Below are 17947 nucleotides of genomic sequence, written 5' to 3'. Positions count from 1 at the left end.
TTAGGAACAGTCTAAAGAAGAAATTGGGATTCACTAACTTGTTGAAGCTTTTTTTTGAAGAAGTAACAGAAAGACTTTAGATTTAGAATGAGAGTTAGCTTTATTGCTTACATGTGCTGAAGTGAGTACAGTGAAAGATTGACAAGTTACCACTTATGGTGTCATCTTAGGTCCAAACATACCAAGGTACAGATTCTTAAGCACACATTCCTAAGGGAAAAAAGTTAGAACAATAAAGAAATAAAAGTTCAGAATAACAATCCTCAACCCAGTCCACACCGGGCCTTGACTCCACCTTGAATCTGCGAGGCTGGCAGAATGCTCTGGAATTGTCTTGAGACTGGAACTTCATGCTGTGGCCACTACAGGCTGCTGAGACACCGCCATGCTGGGCTGCCAAGAGACCGGTTTATTGGGCTGCCGAGATGCAGCCATGCTGGGCAGCTGAGAGACTGTCACGCCAGGCTAGGAGACCACCACACCAAGCTGCTGAGAGACCAGCACACTGGGCCAAAAGACCGCCACACCAGCCAGAGAGATCGCCATGTTGGGTCTGAATTCACAGTGAGGCCAGAAGTTCTAGACGTCGCTGAGAAGAAAGAAGGAGAAAACAAAGTGCAAGAAGGCCACAAAACAGGCTTGTGAGTGAATTTACAGGGCAAGTTATAAAAGATTCAGTAGCAACATGGAGACAAGTTGGCTGAGTGAGAAGAAATTCTTAGAATAATGGTCAATGGGTATTTTTCAGGCTGGAAGAAAGTTTGTAGTGAAGCTCTCTAGGTGTCAGTATTAGGAGCTGAAAATATGTTGCTGGAAAAGCGCAGGTCAGGCAGCATCCAAGGAGCAGGAGAATTGACGTTTCGGGCATGAGCCCTTCTTCAGGAAGTATTAGGAACCTTGTTTTGCCTGATTTGAACTAATCATCTAGATTTTAATGTGCAAAGGATAATTTCAAAGTTTGTGGATGATACAAAACTTAGAAGAATTTTAAACTGTAAGGAGGACAGCATGGCTTTCCAGAAGGATATAGACAAGTTGGTGGAGTGGACAGATAAATGTTAGATGAGGTTCAATACAAGGAAGTGACAGATTGGAAGAAAATTGAAGGAAAAGGTAAAATAGAGGGTACAACTCTAAAGGGGATGCAAGAGCAGAGGACGTGGGTATATATGTGCACAGATCATTGAAGGTGGTAGAGAGTGTAGAAGCACAGCGGGGAGGTGGTTGTCCTAGTGTTATTATCGTTGAATATTAATCCAGAGATCCTGGTAACATTCTGGTGGCCTGAGATCAATTCCTGCCATGGCAGATGGTGCCCTGTCGGGAAGAAAACTGCCATATTTAACCAGTCTGGCCTATATGTGACTCCAGACTTGTAGCAATGTGGTTGATGCTTAACTGCCCTTTGGGCAATTAGAGATGGGTAATAAAATGCTGGCTTGGCCAGTGACACCCTCATCCTGTGAAAGAACTAAATAAAAATTCAATTCATAGGAATGGTTCCAGGGTGAGAAACTTCAGTTACACAGAGGATGGTACACTGCCAGAGGAAGTGGTGAAGGCTGGTACAATTGCAATGTTTAAAAGGCATCTGGATGGGTACATGAGTAGGAAGGTTCAGAGGGATATGGACCAGGTGCTGGCAGGTGGGACTAAATTGGGTTGGGATATCTGGTTGGCATGGACGAGTTGGACCGAAGGGTCTGTTTCCATATGATACATCTCTATGAGGAGAGATTGAAGAAGTTGTGACTGTTTTTCTTGGAGAGCGGTTGGCTAAGAGGAGATCTGGTAGAGATTTTCAAAGTCATAAGTGGGCTGGAAAAGGATTATTTGAAGGAATGTACCTTGACTATACCCGAACTATGTCCTCTTTGAAAGTTACCCAATCAAAACCGATTCATCTGCACAGGAGTTCTAATTGGACCCATTAAGCCTTTTTCCCTCTCTTCAGATACTGTCTGACCTCTAGGCAGAAAAAGAAACAAGATCAAGAGGACATGGATTTAAAGTGATCTGCAAAATAATTAAAGGTGAGGTAAGAAGAAAAGATTTTCACACAGTGAGTTAGTTATAGTTTGAAATGCAGTGCCTGGAAGTATGATGGAAGTTGGTTCAACTGAGGCATTCAAGTCAGCATTGATGGCAGAGACTGTCACATCTCTCCTGCTGGAATGTACCTTTGCAATGAGATTCTGGAGAAAGATGCAGAGGTTTTTGTCAAGGTTTGTCCCAAGCAGCTCTGTGACATGGGATTCTGTGCTCTAAGGTCTGTCCCCCAGGACGCACATCAACTGCACTTGGAGGACCATCAACTCAATAAAAGATGCCCTTTGTCTGCCCAAAACATGTTGGTCTTCCAGAACAAGGAATTGATCTCAGCCAAATATTGCAGACTGGCACATTCCAAGATTCAGGACAACGTGCTGAGGGATGAACTAAAGCTTGGGGCAGCTGCCTCTAAAGCACTGTGGATAAAGACCACTGTCTAAGGTCTTCTTGCTGAAGTATAATGAGATCTGTTCAGTTATTGGACCCTCCCAATGCCTCAAATATATGTAATTTTAATCTTGTACAAGTAAAACATGCCTTTGATTTGTTTGCTCGATAGAGTCAAACTCCAATGTTTATCTGTTTTTTCATATGCTAACATACAGAACCAATCTGCTTTAGTGACTATGTACGTAAGAAAGATATTTTAATGGATAAAGTATGTTTTTGAAATTTAAAAAATTGAGCTAAGAATAATGTTCATGTATACGGGGTGGGGGTGGGGCGAAGCATGAAATTGGCACACAGTAATGATACTGATTTGAAGGTTTAACATAGGTATGATAGGGCAAATAGTCTCATTTTCTGCCATAATACTTCTGTGATTCTGAGTGAGTTAATCCTTCAGGATGATGATGATGGCTGACCCACAACTTCTGTCTCTTGCTTCTCTCTCCATAGATTGTTTTGAAAGTGCAAAGTATTTATATTTATTTTCTGTTTTTATTTATATTTGTTAAATCTTGAATATATCATCTGGGCATGTGAACCCAATCTAATTTTTAGATATATTCATTGAACTTATCAATGAAAAACTGTCCACCTTCAATTTCTAGTTCACTATTTTCAAAATTATTTAAAATTTGCCATAACATTCTTCAAGGTTTCTATTTAGGTAAGATGGATGTTTATAAAAAACATTTTTGTGAGTGAGAAAAAGCACTACTGATTACTCATTTGTTGTGGATTTTGTTGTGACCATAACATTTGGAGATGTGGGAGTGCTTTCCTTCTTTGTGCTAACACTGCAGCTTCAAAAGTATAATTACATTTTGAACCCTAATAATTGGCGCAACTATAATTAGTTCACAGTTGATTAGTGTGAATGCTCATTGCTTACATTTCTGAGAGACGTAGAAAATACGCCAGGAGAGAAAGACGGAGTGTGTCTGCTTTCGTTCTGGTTTGATTTTAATTGAATTACGAAAGCAAACAACACTTCAGAAGGAAATACTTTTAAAGAAATCATTTGAAAAAGGAGGAATCTTTTACCATCTGCCTCAGATAGAAAGAGTGGGATTGACAATGAATAGTAGATTAAAAATGAGGAGAGTGAGAAGGAAGTGCAGGGAGGGGAACATTATAATGATTGACTGAGTGGTTCAAGGGAGATGAGGTAGTATGTTGATGGGGATATTGGGAAGGTGATGTGTATATAATATAATGTGGAGGCCAGTTAACAGCTGGTTGGGAATAGAGGACAAACTTTCCCACACTTTCCAGTCCCAAACTAAAACGCTGCCCTACTGCAGCATCAAAACAATCTCAACTTCCCACTTGAGTCAAAAGATAGGCATAAGCAGTAAAGAAACATGAATTAAAGAGGGAATTTACCAAAGGAAAGAGAAATAAGTTAAAAAGGAGGGCATAGTCACTGATTTATCTTGTGTGAAGCCATGAGAGGTGGATTAACTTGCAACTAAGGTTATACACTTTTCTTTCAAAGCATCACAGTTCTGCAACCCTTTCACTGACTTTTCAAGAGTTTCTGTATTTTAATGCATAATTTTTTTTAAAAAAAGATCAACTTAGGTGAATTGGCTATGCTAAATTGCCCGTAGTGATAGGTGAAGGGGTAAACATGGAGGAATGGGTCTGGGTGGGTTGCGCTTTGGTGGGTCAGTGTGGACTTGTTGGGCTGAAGGGCCTGTTTCCATACTGTAAGTAATCTAATCTTATTCACTCATGAGATGTCAACACCTCTGCCAAGGCCAGAAGTATTACCTCGCCACAATTGCCCTTCAGCAGTTAGTGGTGAGCCACCTTCTGAGTTACTATAGTTTGTCTATTGTAGATATACACTCAGTGCCATGAATATGAGTTCCAGGATTTAGATCCAATGACAATGAAGGAAAGGTAATTTATTTCCAAGTTAGGATGGCTTGAGAGTGGGAGGCGAACTTCCAGGTATTGCTGTCCCCTCATACTTTGTCCTTCTAGGTGTAGAGGTCATGGGTTTGGAAGGTGCTATCGAAAGCAGCCTTGGCTACCTGCTGCAGTGCATATGACACACTGCAGATATTACACACTGCTGTTAGTCTGCCAGTGATACCCAGTGTGAATGGTAAAGGAGAGACATTAGGTGTGGCTGAGGCAGGTTGCTTTTAGAATTGGGTTACTCATGTGTTGATGGAACTGCACTCATCCAGTCCTGAAGAATCACCCTCCTTACTTGTACATCATGCATGCTATACCTACATCGGGGAAGCAAGCAGTGCATTACTTCCAGTCTTTGGTCGGTTTAGCAGTCAGAGTATTTGTGTGGTATGCTCATTTCAATTTCTCCTCAATAGTACCCCTCAGGATGTTATGGGTAGAGATTCACAAAAGTATTATATTAAACGTTATGGGGAGATGGTTATCCCTGGGACAGGCAGAACGAATGTTATTGGTTATTGATCTCCTCAAGCCTGTATGTTTTCTAGATAACAATGAAGTGTTTTTTCCCTAGAGGATGAAAATGAGTCACACAAATAGAAATTGCTGGAAAAGCTCATGATTTGGAGATGTCAGTGTTGGACTGGGGTGTACAAAGTTTAAAATCACACAACACCAGGCTAGAGTCCAACAGGTTTAATTGGAAGCACTAGCTTTCGGAGCGACACTCCTTCATAGGTGAATCATCAGGTGACAACCTCCTGATGAAAGAGCAGCGCTCCGAAAGCTAATGCTTCCAATTAAACCTGTTGGACTATAACCTGGTGTTGTGTGATTTTTAACTGGAAAAGCTTAGTAGGTCTGGCAGTGTCTATGGAGAGAATCAGAGTTAACGTTTTGGGTTGAGTGACCCTTCCTCAGAACTTGACCCAAAACGTTAACTCTCATTCTCTACATATACTAACAGATTGGCTGGGCTTTTCCAGCAGTTTCTAATTGTGTCTCTGATTTACAGCATCTGCATACTTTTGGCGAATGGAAGTGTACCATGTTACCAGTCATTCAATCATATCTGCGGCTGCATTTCTCTGCCACTGGATGGAGCCACATTAGTTGTCTGTCAATAGTTACATATCTTAATATCTGGAATACACAGAGGTATAATCACCATGTCTTAGCGTTCACAGGCAATGCCACAGATCAATCATTGCTTATACATTTCATGTGTCACAATAATTTCCTGCATAAATTTCTTCACGTTGTTAGCAACATTTCAATGTACACGATGTTGTCAACCTGAGGAGGAGTGTCTCCCCTGGAGATCAACTAGCATGTTTACATTTGACACAGTGCCACACAGGAGATTAGCCCATGCCGATGGAATGCCAGGAATGGGGAGGAACTTTTGATGTCCATTGTAAATTGAATGCATCAGAGGAAACAAAAAGGAAGTTGTCCACACATGAGAATGGAAGAGGCAAGTAACAGGATGCCTGAGGGCTCAGTGCCAAGGCCATTGTTGTTTGCACTGAGCACAATTCCTTTGGCCGACAAAAAGAAAACCATTAAAGTCTCCAGGCTGGGGGTTGGCTGAGAAGGAGAAAGTTGGGCCGACAAGCAGCAAATAATGTTCAGAGTTTAGGCAGAAATTTGCCTTCCTTTAATCAAACTTACAAAAATTTGACTTTTTCCTTCAGAATATTGCTCATTTTATTATCAGCCACTTCAGGATTCACCATTTTTTTCTGTGCGTTTTACTAGAGGCGAGGAGAAACAACTGGCTAAATACTTGTGCCATTTTGTGGTCAGCATTCACAGTCAAAGCTATCAATTACCATCATCTGATTTTAATACTCAAGAATTTCCTAAAAATGGCTAGCTACAATTACTTGAGGTGAGTTGAGGAAGCCAATGTGGAATGAAGTGGTCTCAAGAGAAACTTAAAGACACAGAAATCAATCAATACCTAGTTACTGAGAACTCAAAGATTCCAGAAATTTCACTACCACTGAGGATAAAAGTTATCAACTATACAGACATTGTTCACCTCTCAATTCCAGGACATCTATGACACAACCTTTTAAACTCCATATTCCTTTTCTTCCTGTTGTACTATAGTCTGCACTGCGTAAAATTTTGCATGTGAGACAGAATATATTGGATGACATGTTTTACTTTAAAAAGTATTAACATTCCTTTCTTTCATTCAATAAAACTTCACAACTTACTCCTTAATTTTGATAATTTGACTACATTCTAATTAAAGATGCATGCTAAAGAAAATTTAAAAATATCTTTGTTGCTACCAACCAAGAGGTAGAAGAGAATTACTTTCCCTATTCATTTTGATATATTTTCAAAAATTCTGTTTCTTTTACCTTTCAAAATTATACTCTCAATTTCTAATTTTCTCCTCTCACTATTGTGCGGGAGAACTTTTGCTCAGTTTTAATTGGCTTCTATTTATCTATAGCATTTTAGAAGTCTCTGCATTTTCTTTAATTACTTGTTTTTTTTAAACCATCTCGTAAGACATTGCATTCTTATTCTAGTTTCTGTGCCAATTGGGCTGGTTCATACAGCTAAATTCTGACCAAAACTGATCTTTGTGCTGATCTTCTCCTTCATCTTAATGTAATTTCTATTCCAAAACACTCACCTACCTAATTGTACTTCTTGACTCAGTCCTTTCAAGCCATACCTCCACAGTCTCTAGTCCAACAGTGTGGGTTTAAACTAGGCCTTAAGCCACACAGATCAGGGTCAAGATGAGAGAACAGGATAAAAGGTTAGCAATTAAATCTAAAGATAGGATAAAGAAAAGAATATGTACTTAGCAGAGAACACAAAGCAGAATTGAAGAAGTGAGTATTAAATGGAGGGAATGTTAATACATAGAATTAAATTTACTCCAAAGGTCTGGAGGTAATATTGGAAAGGGGTATTCACAATAAAAGGCCATTGGATAGTGTAGAGATGGTTTAAAGGCGAGCGTCCAAGGTATGCTGTGATGTTAATGGTGATGACAGTTGTCATGTGAGAGAGTCTTTGCTGGGAGCTAGAACAAATGCAGCCCAGAGGAGGGAGCATAGCTGCCATTCCAAAATGTACATATTGTTGATAAATATTCACCACATAATTCATACAGTGTGGAAGCGGCCCAATTGTGTCCATACTGACCCTATGAAGAACATTCCACCCAGAATCACACCCCTACCCTATTTCTGTAATCCTGCATTTCCCATAGCTAACCCAACTAGCCTATACATCCCTGGACACTCGGGGCAATTTAGAATGGCGAATCCACCTAACCTGCACATCTTTGGACTGTGGGAGGAAACTGGTGCACCAGGAGGAAAACTCAATGCAGACAGGTGCCAGAGGCTGGAATTGAACCCTGGTGTTGGGAGGCAGCAGTGCATACCACTGAGCCACCGTGCCACCCTATTATTGAAAGAAACCTCAAGGTTTGGCCTGAGCTTGCATGAAGCACAGGAATCCCACATTCAAACTAAAAGTAATATATTCATAGCCTATTTACCTGATCTATAGAAACAGCCATGTTTCAGCATGGTACACTATTCGGCCCTGATGTGTCCCTACACCACTTTGCTGCTTTTTCCTTAGATCTGAATGCTGTGTCTCAACTGCTGAGATCAGCTAGCATAGCAATAGGGAAGGACAAGTTGTGACTAAACAAAGTCCATTACAAATCTGAGAGAAGCCAGTTTGAAACATTGATAGATGGGAGAGCATGTGTCAGTGGCACACTGAATCGCACTTTCAGTCCATCTCAAGATGCAAAGGTTCCATACCAATACAGTTTTTGAAATAAACAAACTTTCACTGAAAAGCAAGGCAGATTTCAAGCTCCAAGACTTTTCCATAACCCAAAAATTCTGGGGTTTTAACATCAGAGAATGTGACCGGAAGTCCCCCCCCCGACCCCAGTGTAGATGTTTACTAGGTAAGCACTAGGGAAGGCTGTGGGTGTGAAACAGTGGTGCTGATATTTCATGCTTCAGCTGGTCTGAATATCATAAGATGTACTGGAGTTACCATTCCCAAACTGACCAAAGTGAAATCCTAATCTGGCCTGCTGCTCACCAGTTAACTGTGTAGATGTGACACCAGCTTCAAATACTCAGTCTGTACTCAGGTAGTCGCTCTCATTTCAAGTGACAGTTGCAATGAGGGGCACAGATGATCTTACAACCAACTCTTATCCCGTTTACCACTGAGCCTTTTCTGCTGGAGATTTGATGATGCCCATTGAATCAATAAAGCTGACACCACTCTCCGTCCAAGTTCACAAATCAAAAGAAAAGTGAAACCAAATCCAACAGAAGGTAATAGCTTCACTACAAAGAGATACGGGTGCATTTACCAGGAGCTTTCCCTCTCTCATTTTCCTGTTGCATATTATTGAAGTACTGGTTCAAGACAGACCTACATAGATAATTAGATAAAATACATAGATGGACAGAATTGAATAAAGGGTCAGTTCAGTAAAAGACACCATTTTTCCAAAAAATGTGCCATGTGCCTTATGTGCAACCATTGTCAATAGATTGTTATTAGATTTTCTTAAGTCTACATATAAGGAACAGTTTCATTTCTCTTCTGACTTCATTCAAACAGAATCAATCTTTAACCAGGATCCAATATATGGACCTTCACTTTAATAAAACAATATGGGGCTAATAACCTATAAGAATGAGTTACAGGATTTTGGTTTTTCAAAAATGGAACAAAAAAAAAGTCACAAAAAACATCACAGTGAAACAAAACAGATCATATTCCCATTCTGTGATCCCAGACCGTCTTTGCACTCTGGGTGTCAGGGAACGCGTTACTGAACAACGCTAGATTCAGACCTCGCCTAAGGGTTTATAGTCATTTTTGGTGCACCTGCTTGCTTCAGCCCATGGTCTCTCCACTTCCAATCACTGTACAATCAGAGACAAGTATCAGCACCATTGTTCAGTCGGTTAGCATCAGGGAGAGCCGGGCTTTTGCAGATATTGGAGCTAATACTGGAAGCTTCTCTTGGTCTGAATGTCATCAAGGATTTGCTGGAGCTCCTCATCCTCAAACCGACCTTCCAAGCTGAAATTTTTACAAAATAGAGCCGAAGCACAGGAAGAAAGAAAAGAGAGGAACATGAATATTCTGCAACCACCAACTCAGACAGATAACTAAAAACAATTATTCCAGAAGCAGATTTAAAACAACTAGACCCTGAAGAACTACATCTATTAGAGGTCAAACAGTGACATTGATACAGACTCATTTGTTTCAAGCTCAGTTCAGTTCATCCCCAACATCCAAACTAAAATACTCCAGATCTGTGAACATACAATGGAAACATGCTAACTCAAGACCTCACCAATGCAGAAGACGTGTCTAGGATGATGGCTGCCTTTGTACAAGTGTTTCTCTTACTTATTTTGCAAAACAAATTTATGTCATTGTTTTGTGCCCATTTAAATACTGTGTTCTCCAAGATGAGGATGTTGAAGAATTATTCTAACCTGCTTGTGAGAGAATCCAAGTGCCATATAGGTTAACATAAATACAGACAGTAATGTTAATAAGTGACTACATCATCTAATAAAGGATTTAAAGAGAATGAAAATTAGCCCCCAAAAGTCAATTTACAACACTATTCCACAGAGAAGAAATATTTGCTCTGATTGCTTAACTGGGAGCCAACATCTTGATTTTAAAATTCTCATTCTTGTTTTCAAATCACTGCCAAGGTTTTGCCACGCCCCATCTCTTCATCCAGTCTCACATGTTTTGAAGTATTGGCACTTCCCTAATTCTGGCCTCTTGCACATTCTAAACTATAGTTGCGTCATGATCGACCTCTGTGCCTTCAGTAGGCTATATGCTCTACGGAAACAGTCCAGAAAGGACACTGACCTGGGAATGAGGGCTTTGGCCTCTTCAGCTGTCTCAGGGCACAGATTGGCCAGACTAGCCAGCTCAAACTTGTGCAGTTTCTTCTGTAATAGCAGACTGCAAGAAAGAAAATGCGACAGTTGTACTTCAAATTAAACCAACACACTAGTTCAATGTAATATCTTCACAAGCACCTAGCTGTAATAAAGCACAGGAGAAGCATAAATGAGAGTGAGACACAGCATTGATCATGTTATCCTTATCTGTAATAAAACAATAACAGTTAAACAGTTAATAGTAGACAAGCCAATTGAAGGATAAGATAATTACTGAAGGGAAGTGACAATTTTGATAAGTACCAAGAAATATTTTCTTGTCAAATACAGTCAACAGATCCCAACTGCAGTTGCTAACCTTTGAGCTAAAAGCAGGCAAAGAGAATTAGTAATGACTGAATCTAGGCTTAACGTCTTATTGCTGGTGTAAGGTGTGCAACCTGAATTTACAAGACTTGCAATCAACCTCAAGACATTCAAGATTTCTTCCGAGGGACTGGGTATATGCAAATATAAACACTTATGTGAATATGATTGTTAATTGTATTAATGTTAAGGCACGGAAACTTTCAGTCTGCATTCTCTTCAGAGATGCTACCAGACCTGCTGAGTTTCTTCAGCAGTTTTTGTTTATGTTTCAGATCTCCAGGAAGGAATAAGTTGTTTCAATGAAGATGCCAAGTCTACAACACCTTCAAAAAAGTCAAATGATCTAGTTTACAGTTCTGGGGAAAGGAAAGATAGTTGATTTCAGCACAGAGAGCCATGGAGATCATTTGCCTTGAGCACAGCCTTTACCATCTCTCTTTTCTCTAAAACCCACATTAAAGTTTAACTTCAAAACTTATTGGAAGATTTCACCACTGTAAGTATTAATTCGGAATGGGTAAGGTTCTGATTGCTGTGTTCTTCGAGTTCTTAAAGGAGAATTAGAACTTACCTCCAGATTCAAAATAAAATCAGCCCGTCATATCTCATCCAGGAAGGAATCCTACAGCCAATGTTTTGTAAGCGAAGTGACAGCTACAGACCAACATTAAAAAAATTGCACTACAAAGTTTTCAAATTTTTCTTTGAGGCTGTGAGCCGAGGGGTTGGTGAGATCTCATTCCTGGTGAAGGGCTTTTGTCTGAAACGTCGATTTTCCTGATCCTCGGGCGCTGCCTGACCTGCGGTGCTTTTCCAGCACCACATTGTCGACTTGAACCTCCAGCATCGGCAGTCCTCACTTTCACCTACTTTATATCAATTAATTTGTAGCTTGTTACTTACTGGACCTTGGCTGACTTATTTTGATATGGATTATACACAATATTTGAAAAGATCATCTCCCTTTTAAATTCCAACTCTGTTGAGACCAGGGAGGAATGTGATAAATAAAAGAATTAATTCACCCCTCCTAACCCCAGCCACAACAATACTGTGAACCGTAGGTGCACTTAATATTTTCAAATCGTCCTGCACTGACCTCCTGACACTGGCGATGGTTTCCCTGTTTTTGAAGCGGCTGAACCTGGCTGTGTAGTTTAATGTTTTCATGAAGACTTCAGAGAGCTCCTGCTCATCCTCTGCACTTTCATTCTGCTGCTTTCGGTGCTCCAGTAGCATGTGGACCTCAGAGTTTAACAGGGTCTCTGAGCTTTCAAATTCTGTCAGAACATAAAACAAAATATTCATAATACAGCCAACTGTTCAGTTACCTAACAATGCCCTTCCCAACCAAATCACTTCAAATAACACTTAGTTTTTTTTAAATTAAACACTGACAGTACTTAAGTTCCAATATCTATCAACAGGCATCAGGTTTACTCCTTCCATTCCTGCATATTGAGTTTCCACAGCTGAAGCCTAGAAAGAAGGAATGAAGAGTACTGCATAGTACATGTTGGGCTGGGTATTTTCAGTGGATTAAATCACTATGCCAATACATGCCTCTTCAGTTGAACAATTGCTGACAAGTAGGTACAGTATACACATGGAGTTGAGCAGAAAGCAATTCACAAACAGTTTTTGAAAGAAGTAAATAATTAAGTACAGGGAGCAGTATATTTGTCACGGTACTGACTGAATGGGCCAAAGGACCTTTATTGTACTGCACAATTCTATGACTCCACAGCTTTCCTGAATCTGGTTAGCATTGCTGTCTTACAGCACGAGGGACTCGGGTGTTCTGGTTTCCTCCCACAATCCAAAGATGTACAGTATAGGTTGATTGGCCATGGTTAAAACCCTATGCGGGATTGCAGGGATGGGTGGGCCTGTGTGGGATATTTTTCAAAGGTTTGGTGCTGACTGGCCTCTTTTTGTACTGTAGGGATTCTATGATTCTTAAAAGGGGATGAAAGTGACATGCTCAGTGACCACCCCCTCACCCCATGTTCCCTGACCAGACTGCTGCCATTCTGAGGAGGAAGTGAAGACTGCAGATCAGAGCTGAAAATGTGTTGCTGGAAAAGCGCAGCAGGTCAGGCAGCATCCAAGGGGCAGGAGATTCGACGTTTCAGGGATAAGCCTGAAGAAGAGCTTATGCCCGAAACGTCAATTCGCCTGCTCCTTGGATGCTGCCTGACCTGCTGTGCTTTTCCAGCAACACATTTTCAGCTGCTGCCATTCTGAGGAAGGGTCACACTCTGATTTCTCTCTTCACAGATGCTGCCAGACCTGCTGAGATTTAGCAGCAACTTCTGTTTTGTATCTGATTGGCAGCTCTTTCGGTTTTCATACTGCTGCTATTGTTATTCTTCTGTCTTGAACTGGGTGGCCTGTTAGCCCATGTCACGTTTCATGCAGCATCTTTTGAAAGGCAAATTAAAACTGAATTGAACAAATGAAAGCACAGAGAGTGAGGAATGGCTGTAACCGACTGAAAGTAGAGCAGGAACTCTCGATGATTTACCTCTCTCCCTCTCCTCTCCTCCCCTCCCCACCTTCTCTCTCTCTCTCTCTCTCCGTCCCCCATCCCCAGCACCTTCTCTCTCTCTCTCTCCCTCCCCTCCCCTCCCCACCTTCTCTCTCCCCCTCCCCACCTTCTCTCTCCCCCTCCCCACCTTCTCTCTCTCTCTCTCCCCTCCCCTCCCCACCTTCTCTCTCCCCCTCCCCACCTTCTCTCTCCCCCTCCCCACCTTCTCTCTCCCTCTCTCCCCTCCCCACCTTCTCTCTCCCCTCCCCACCTTCTCTCTCCCTCTTCACCCCCCTCCCCACCTTCTCTCTCTCTCTCTCCCCTCCCCACCTTCTCTCTCCCTCTTCACCCCCCTCCCCACCTTCTCTCTCTCTCTCTCCCCTCCCCACCTTCTCTCTCCCTCTTCACCCCCCTCCCCACCTTCTCTCTCCCTCTTCACCCCCCTCCCCCGGTACCTTTCGGGAACACCAGCTGAGAGGCGTCCTCCTCCACATCCCCGACCCTGGCCTCGCTCCCACAGGCCGCCATTGCAGCTCCCCGCTGACCCGGAAGCAGACACCCGGCCTGCGCCGACGCATGCGCTGAAGCTGCTCTGCCCTGGGCGCTGTCATGTTTGATGCTGGCGGAAGCTGGTTTCCCTAACCGGACTGTAAACGGTGTGGTTCCTGCCTGGCCGGGACCCTCTGCATTCTCCTCCGTCAAAACATTTTGGTTTGAGTTGGTCAGTCAGCATCGTGGTTCTAAATGACTCAGCGGCTCCCGCTGGGAAGAGGAAAAAGGATCACTGTACTCGAAACTTTGAGTCTGCATTCTCTGCATAGATGCTGCCAGACTTGCTGAGTTTCTCCAGCAGTTTCTGTTTATGTTTCAGATCTCCAGCATCCGCTGTTCTTAGTTTTTATGTAAGAAGAGGGTATAGAGTTAAAGTGATCTACAAAAGAAGCAAGGGTGAAATGAGGAAAATCTTCGAGTAAAAAGTGAGGTCTGCAGATGCTGGAGATCAGAGCTTAAAATGTGTTGCTGGTTAAAGCACAGCAGGTCAGGCAGCATCCAAGGAACAGGAAATTCGACGTTTCATCAGGAATGATGATGGGCTCTGGCCCGAAACGTCGAATTTCCTGTTCCTTGGATGCTGCCTGACCTGCTGTGCTTTAACCAGCAACACATTTTCAGCTGAAATGAGGAAAAACCTTTTCAAATGGTGAATAGTTGCGGTCTGTAATGCACTGCCGCGAAACGTGAGTTCAATACATCGCATCAGTTACATGACACTTTGATCTTTTAGGATAAATTTTGTGTCCTATGATCCTGTCCCGCTAGTTACCTGATGAAGGAGCAGCGTCAGAAAGCTTGTACTTTCACATACACCTGGGAGAAAGTGAGGACTGCTGATGCTGAAGATCAGAGTCGAAAAGTGTGGCGTTGGAAAAGCACCGCAAGTCATGCAGCTTCCGAAATGCAGAAGAATCGACGTTTCAGGCAGAAGCCCTTCATTTCTGATGAAGGCCTAATGCCTGAAGCATGGATTCTCTTGCTTCTCGAATGCTGCCTGACCTGTCGTGCTTTGCCAGCACCACACTTTTCGAGTTTCAAAGAAACCTGTTGGACTATAACCTGGTGTTTGTGATTTTTAAGTTTGTCCACCCCAACTGCACCTCCACATCATGGAAATGTGATGAAGGCACGTTCAATTGATGCATTCAAGAAGGCAATATAAATAATATTCAAGGTTATGAGGAAAAATCAAGAGATTGGCACTAGGTAATGGCACACGTCTCATAAGCTGTTGTCAGCATGATGGGCTGAATGGCTCCATCTGCACCTCGACACTTATATGATTCTGTGGGTCTACTCCCTGAGGAAGGTCAATGTCCCTCTCAGTAAGAACATATCCAAATGGCCAGTCAGTCCTCAGCCTGTCTCACCATGTATGTCTGATCTGATTGTGGCCTTAACTCTATTTTCCTGCCTGACCTCTCCAGAATGCTTGACTTCCTCGTCAATAACTAACTCAGCTTTGAGTGCACTAAATGGCCCAACTTACACTGCTCTCCATGTAAATTCAAAGCACAGACTATCTTCTGCACAGGGTGATAGGAACACGAGTCAGCTGTTCAGCCCCTCTGCCATTCAACAGGATCATAGTTGATTCAACATTTCTCACTTCCACTTTCCTGTGTTACCCTTGATTTCCCTACTGATCAAGAATCTATCTCTGCCGTAAATATTCAAAAGGACCCAGTCCCAAAATAGCTCTCCATGGCAGATTCTCAATCCGCTGAGAGAAGGAATTCCCACTCATCTTAGTCTTAAAATGGTGCCTCTTTATTCTGAGACTGTGCCCTCAGGTCCTACAGTCTCCCATGAGGGGAAACATGCTTTCTGTATTTACCCTGTAAAGCTCCTTCAGAATCCTGTATGTTTCAATGAGATCACCTCTCAGCCTTCTAAATTCTGATAAGTACAGTCGCAATCTATTCAACCTTTGCTCCGAAGGCAATTCCTCCACATCGGGGATCATCCGAGTGAACTTTCTCTGAACTGCCTCCAATGAATAATTTTTTTTAAATAAAGGGACCAAAATTGCTCACAGTACTCCAGGTGTGGTCTCACCAGCACAGTGTACAGTTCCAGTAAGACTTCCCTACTCTTATACTCCAATCACCTTGAAATAAGGGTTAACATTCCATCAGCCTTTCTGATTACCTGCTGCTCTAGGTGCTAGCTTTCTGCATTTCATGCACAAGTACTCCAAGTCGCTTTATGTTATAGCTTTCTGCATTTTTCTCCATCTATATAATATGCTGTTCTTTTGTTCTCCTTTCCAAAACTAACAACTTCACTTTTTCCCACCTTATACTCCATTTGCCCATGTTTTGCCCTCTTGTTTAACCTATCAATATTTCTGTTGTATTCCTCTTACAACTTGCCTTCCCACCTATTTTTGTGTTATCTGTAAATTTGACTGCAGTACATTTGCTTCCTTTCTCCAAGTCATCAATATATATTGTGAACAGTTGCAGACCTAGCACTGATCCATGTTACAAGTCACCAACCTGAAAAAGAACCTCTTATCCCCACTTGTTGTTTCCTGCCCACAGGTCAAATCTTTATCCAAGCCAATATGTATACACAACAACTGTGGGCTCTGTTCTGGACTCCCAAAAACTGTTAATGGCTCCCAAAGGTGCCATTTGGAGATATGTGATTTTTGTGGCTTGTGGCATTGGTTCACTCACAGAATGACCTGATGGTCTTCTGCTCTCATAACCACTCAATAAATTCATCTGAGGAAAAGTATCAACAACTACCTCCCTACTCAGGTTCAGCTCCACTCTGCCCCTACAGGCTCAGCAGCAACTGAGATCTGGTGAGCCTCCCTTACTCTTTTACCCAAATGTTGGTCAACCTGTCTCTAACAGAAGGAAACATTTCCATTTTAAATGGGAGACTCATTAATTTAAATCTGGTGGCTCCTAATTCTCGTTGGTGGGAGGAACCTATCTCTCAGAATCCACCCAGTCAAGCCTCCTCAGAAACATCTTCTAACCTCCAACGAGCCCAATCTGCTTGTCCTTTCCTTTTCAGACAGACCTCTTCATCCTTGGAAACAATTAAGTGACTCTCCTCTGAACCGCTTCCAATGTAAGTATGATGTCCCTCCTTATGCTGACCAGAATTGTTCACAGTACACTAGATGTGGTTTCACTCACGGCCTGTACAGATTTAAGACTTCCTTACCCTATACTCCGTACCTCCTGTAATAAATGCCAACATTCCAAACATTTGTCTCATCAATCTGTTCAGAGGTGCCACAACTCTGGAGCTGGAGGAACTTTAACCAAGGCCTCCTGGCTCAGAGGTAGACACACTACCAATGCACCACAAGGGCACCAAGAGCTATAATCCACTGTGTTCCTAATGACTTGCCACACCCGCTGGCTGATTATCTGTGATAAGTATAAAGACACCCATATCTCTCTGTAATCCAGAAGTCTGCAGTATCGCTTTGCCTTAAAAAATATTATGCTTTACTATTTCTGCCAAATTGGATGGCCTCACAATTTCCTACACTGCATGACAACTGCTAATTTCTGACCACTCCATCATCCTATCCATACCCTTTGTTGCTTGCACTCTCCTCATAAATTACTTCCCAACTTATCTTTGTATTAGCAGCACACTTGGATATAATACAGTCCGTCCTTTAATCAAAGTCATGGAAATAGATGAGGAATAGTTGAGTTTCCAGTACTGATCACTGTGGAACTCCATAACCTATAGTTTGCCATCATTCTAATGACACATTTACCTCAATCTTTTGCTTCTTGTTAGTTAGTCCATCCTCTATCCATACTAAACACTCTGAACACCACGAATGCTTACCTTTTGTCATTAACTTTTATGCAGCGAATTATCAGATGCATTTCAAAAAATCCAAATACGCTACACCTATGAGTTCCCCTTTAAATGTGCCACTGTTACATTTATTACTAATTTATCAACAACTTTTCTCTTTCATAAGACTATGTTTACTCTTCTTGACAGTATTAATTTTCAAAATGTTCTTCCACTACCTCGTTTGCAGTGAATTCTAGCATTTTCTTAATGCCAGACATTGGAGTAACCAGTCTATCATTTCTTGTTCTTCTTCCAA

General features: G+C 41.9%; 1 protein-coding gene across 1 annotated transcript; it reads right to left on the bottom strand.

Moving 5' to 3' along the window:
* Nucleotides 1–9071: 9071 nt before the first annotated feature.
* polr2d (RNA polymerase II subunit D) lies at nt 9072–13839 on the bottom strand. Its single transcript, XM_060834336.1, has 4 exons — nt 13746–13839; nt 11860–12040; nt 10357–10452; nt 9072–9537 (listed from the first exon to the last, which is right to left on the bottom strand). The coding sequence occupies exons 1-4, from the start codon at nt 13816–13818 to the stop codon at nt 9459–9461; spliced, it is 429 nt and encodes a 142-aa protein (XP_060690319.1). The 5' UTR covers nt 13819–13839; the 3' UTR covers nt 9072–9458.
* Nucleotides 13840–17947: the final 4108 nt, after the last annotated feature.

This window comes from Hemiscyllium ocellatum, chromosome 13 (assembly GCF_020745735.1).
Source record: "Hemiscyllium ocellatum isolate sHemOce1 chromosome 13, sHemOce1.pat.X.cur, whole genome shotgun sequence".
Taxonomy (NCBI): Eukaryota; Metazoa; Chordata; class Chondrichthyes; order Orectolobiformes; family Hemiscylliidae; genus Hemiscyllium; species Hemiscyllium ocellatum.
This window is presented reverse-complemented; position numbering and strand designations above follow the sequence as displayed.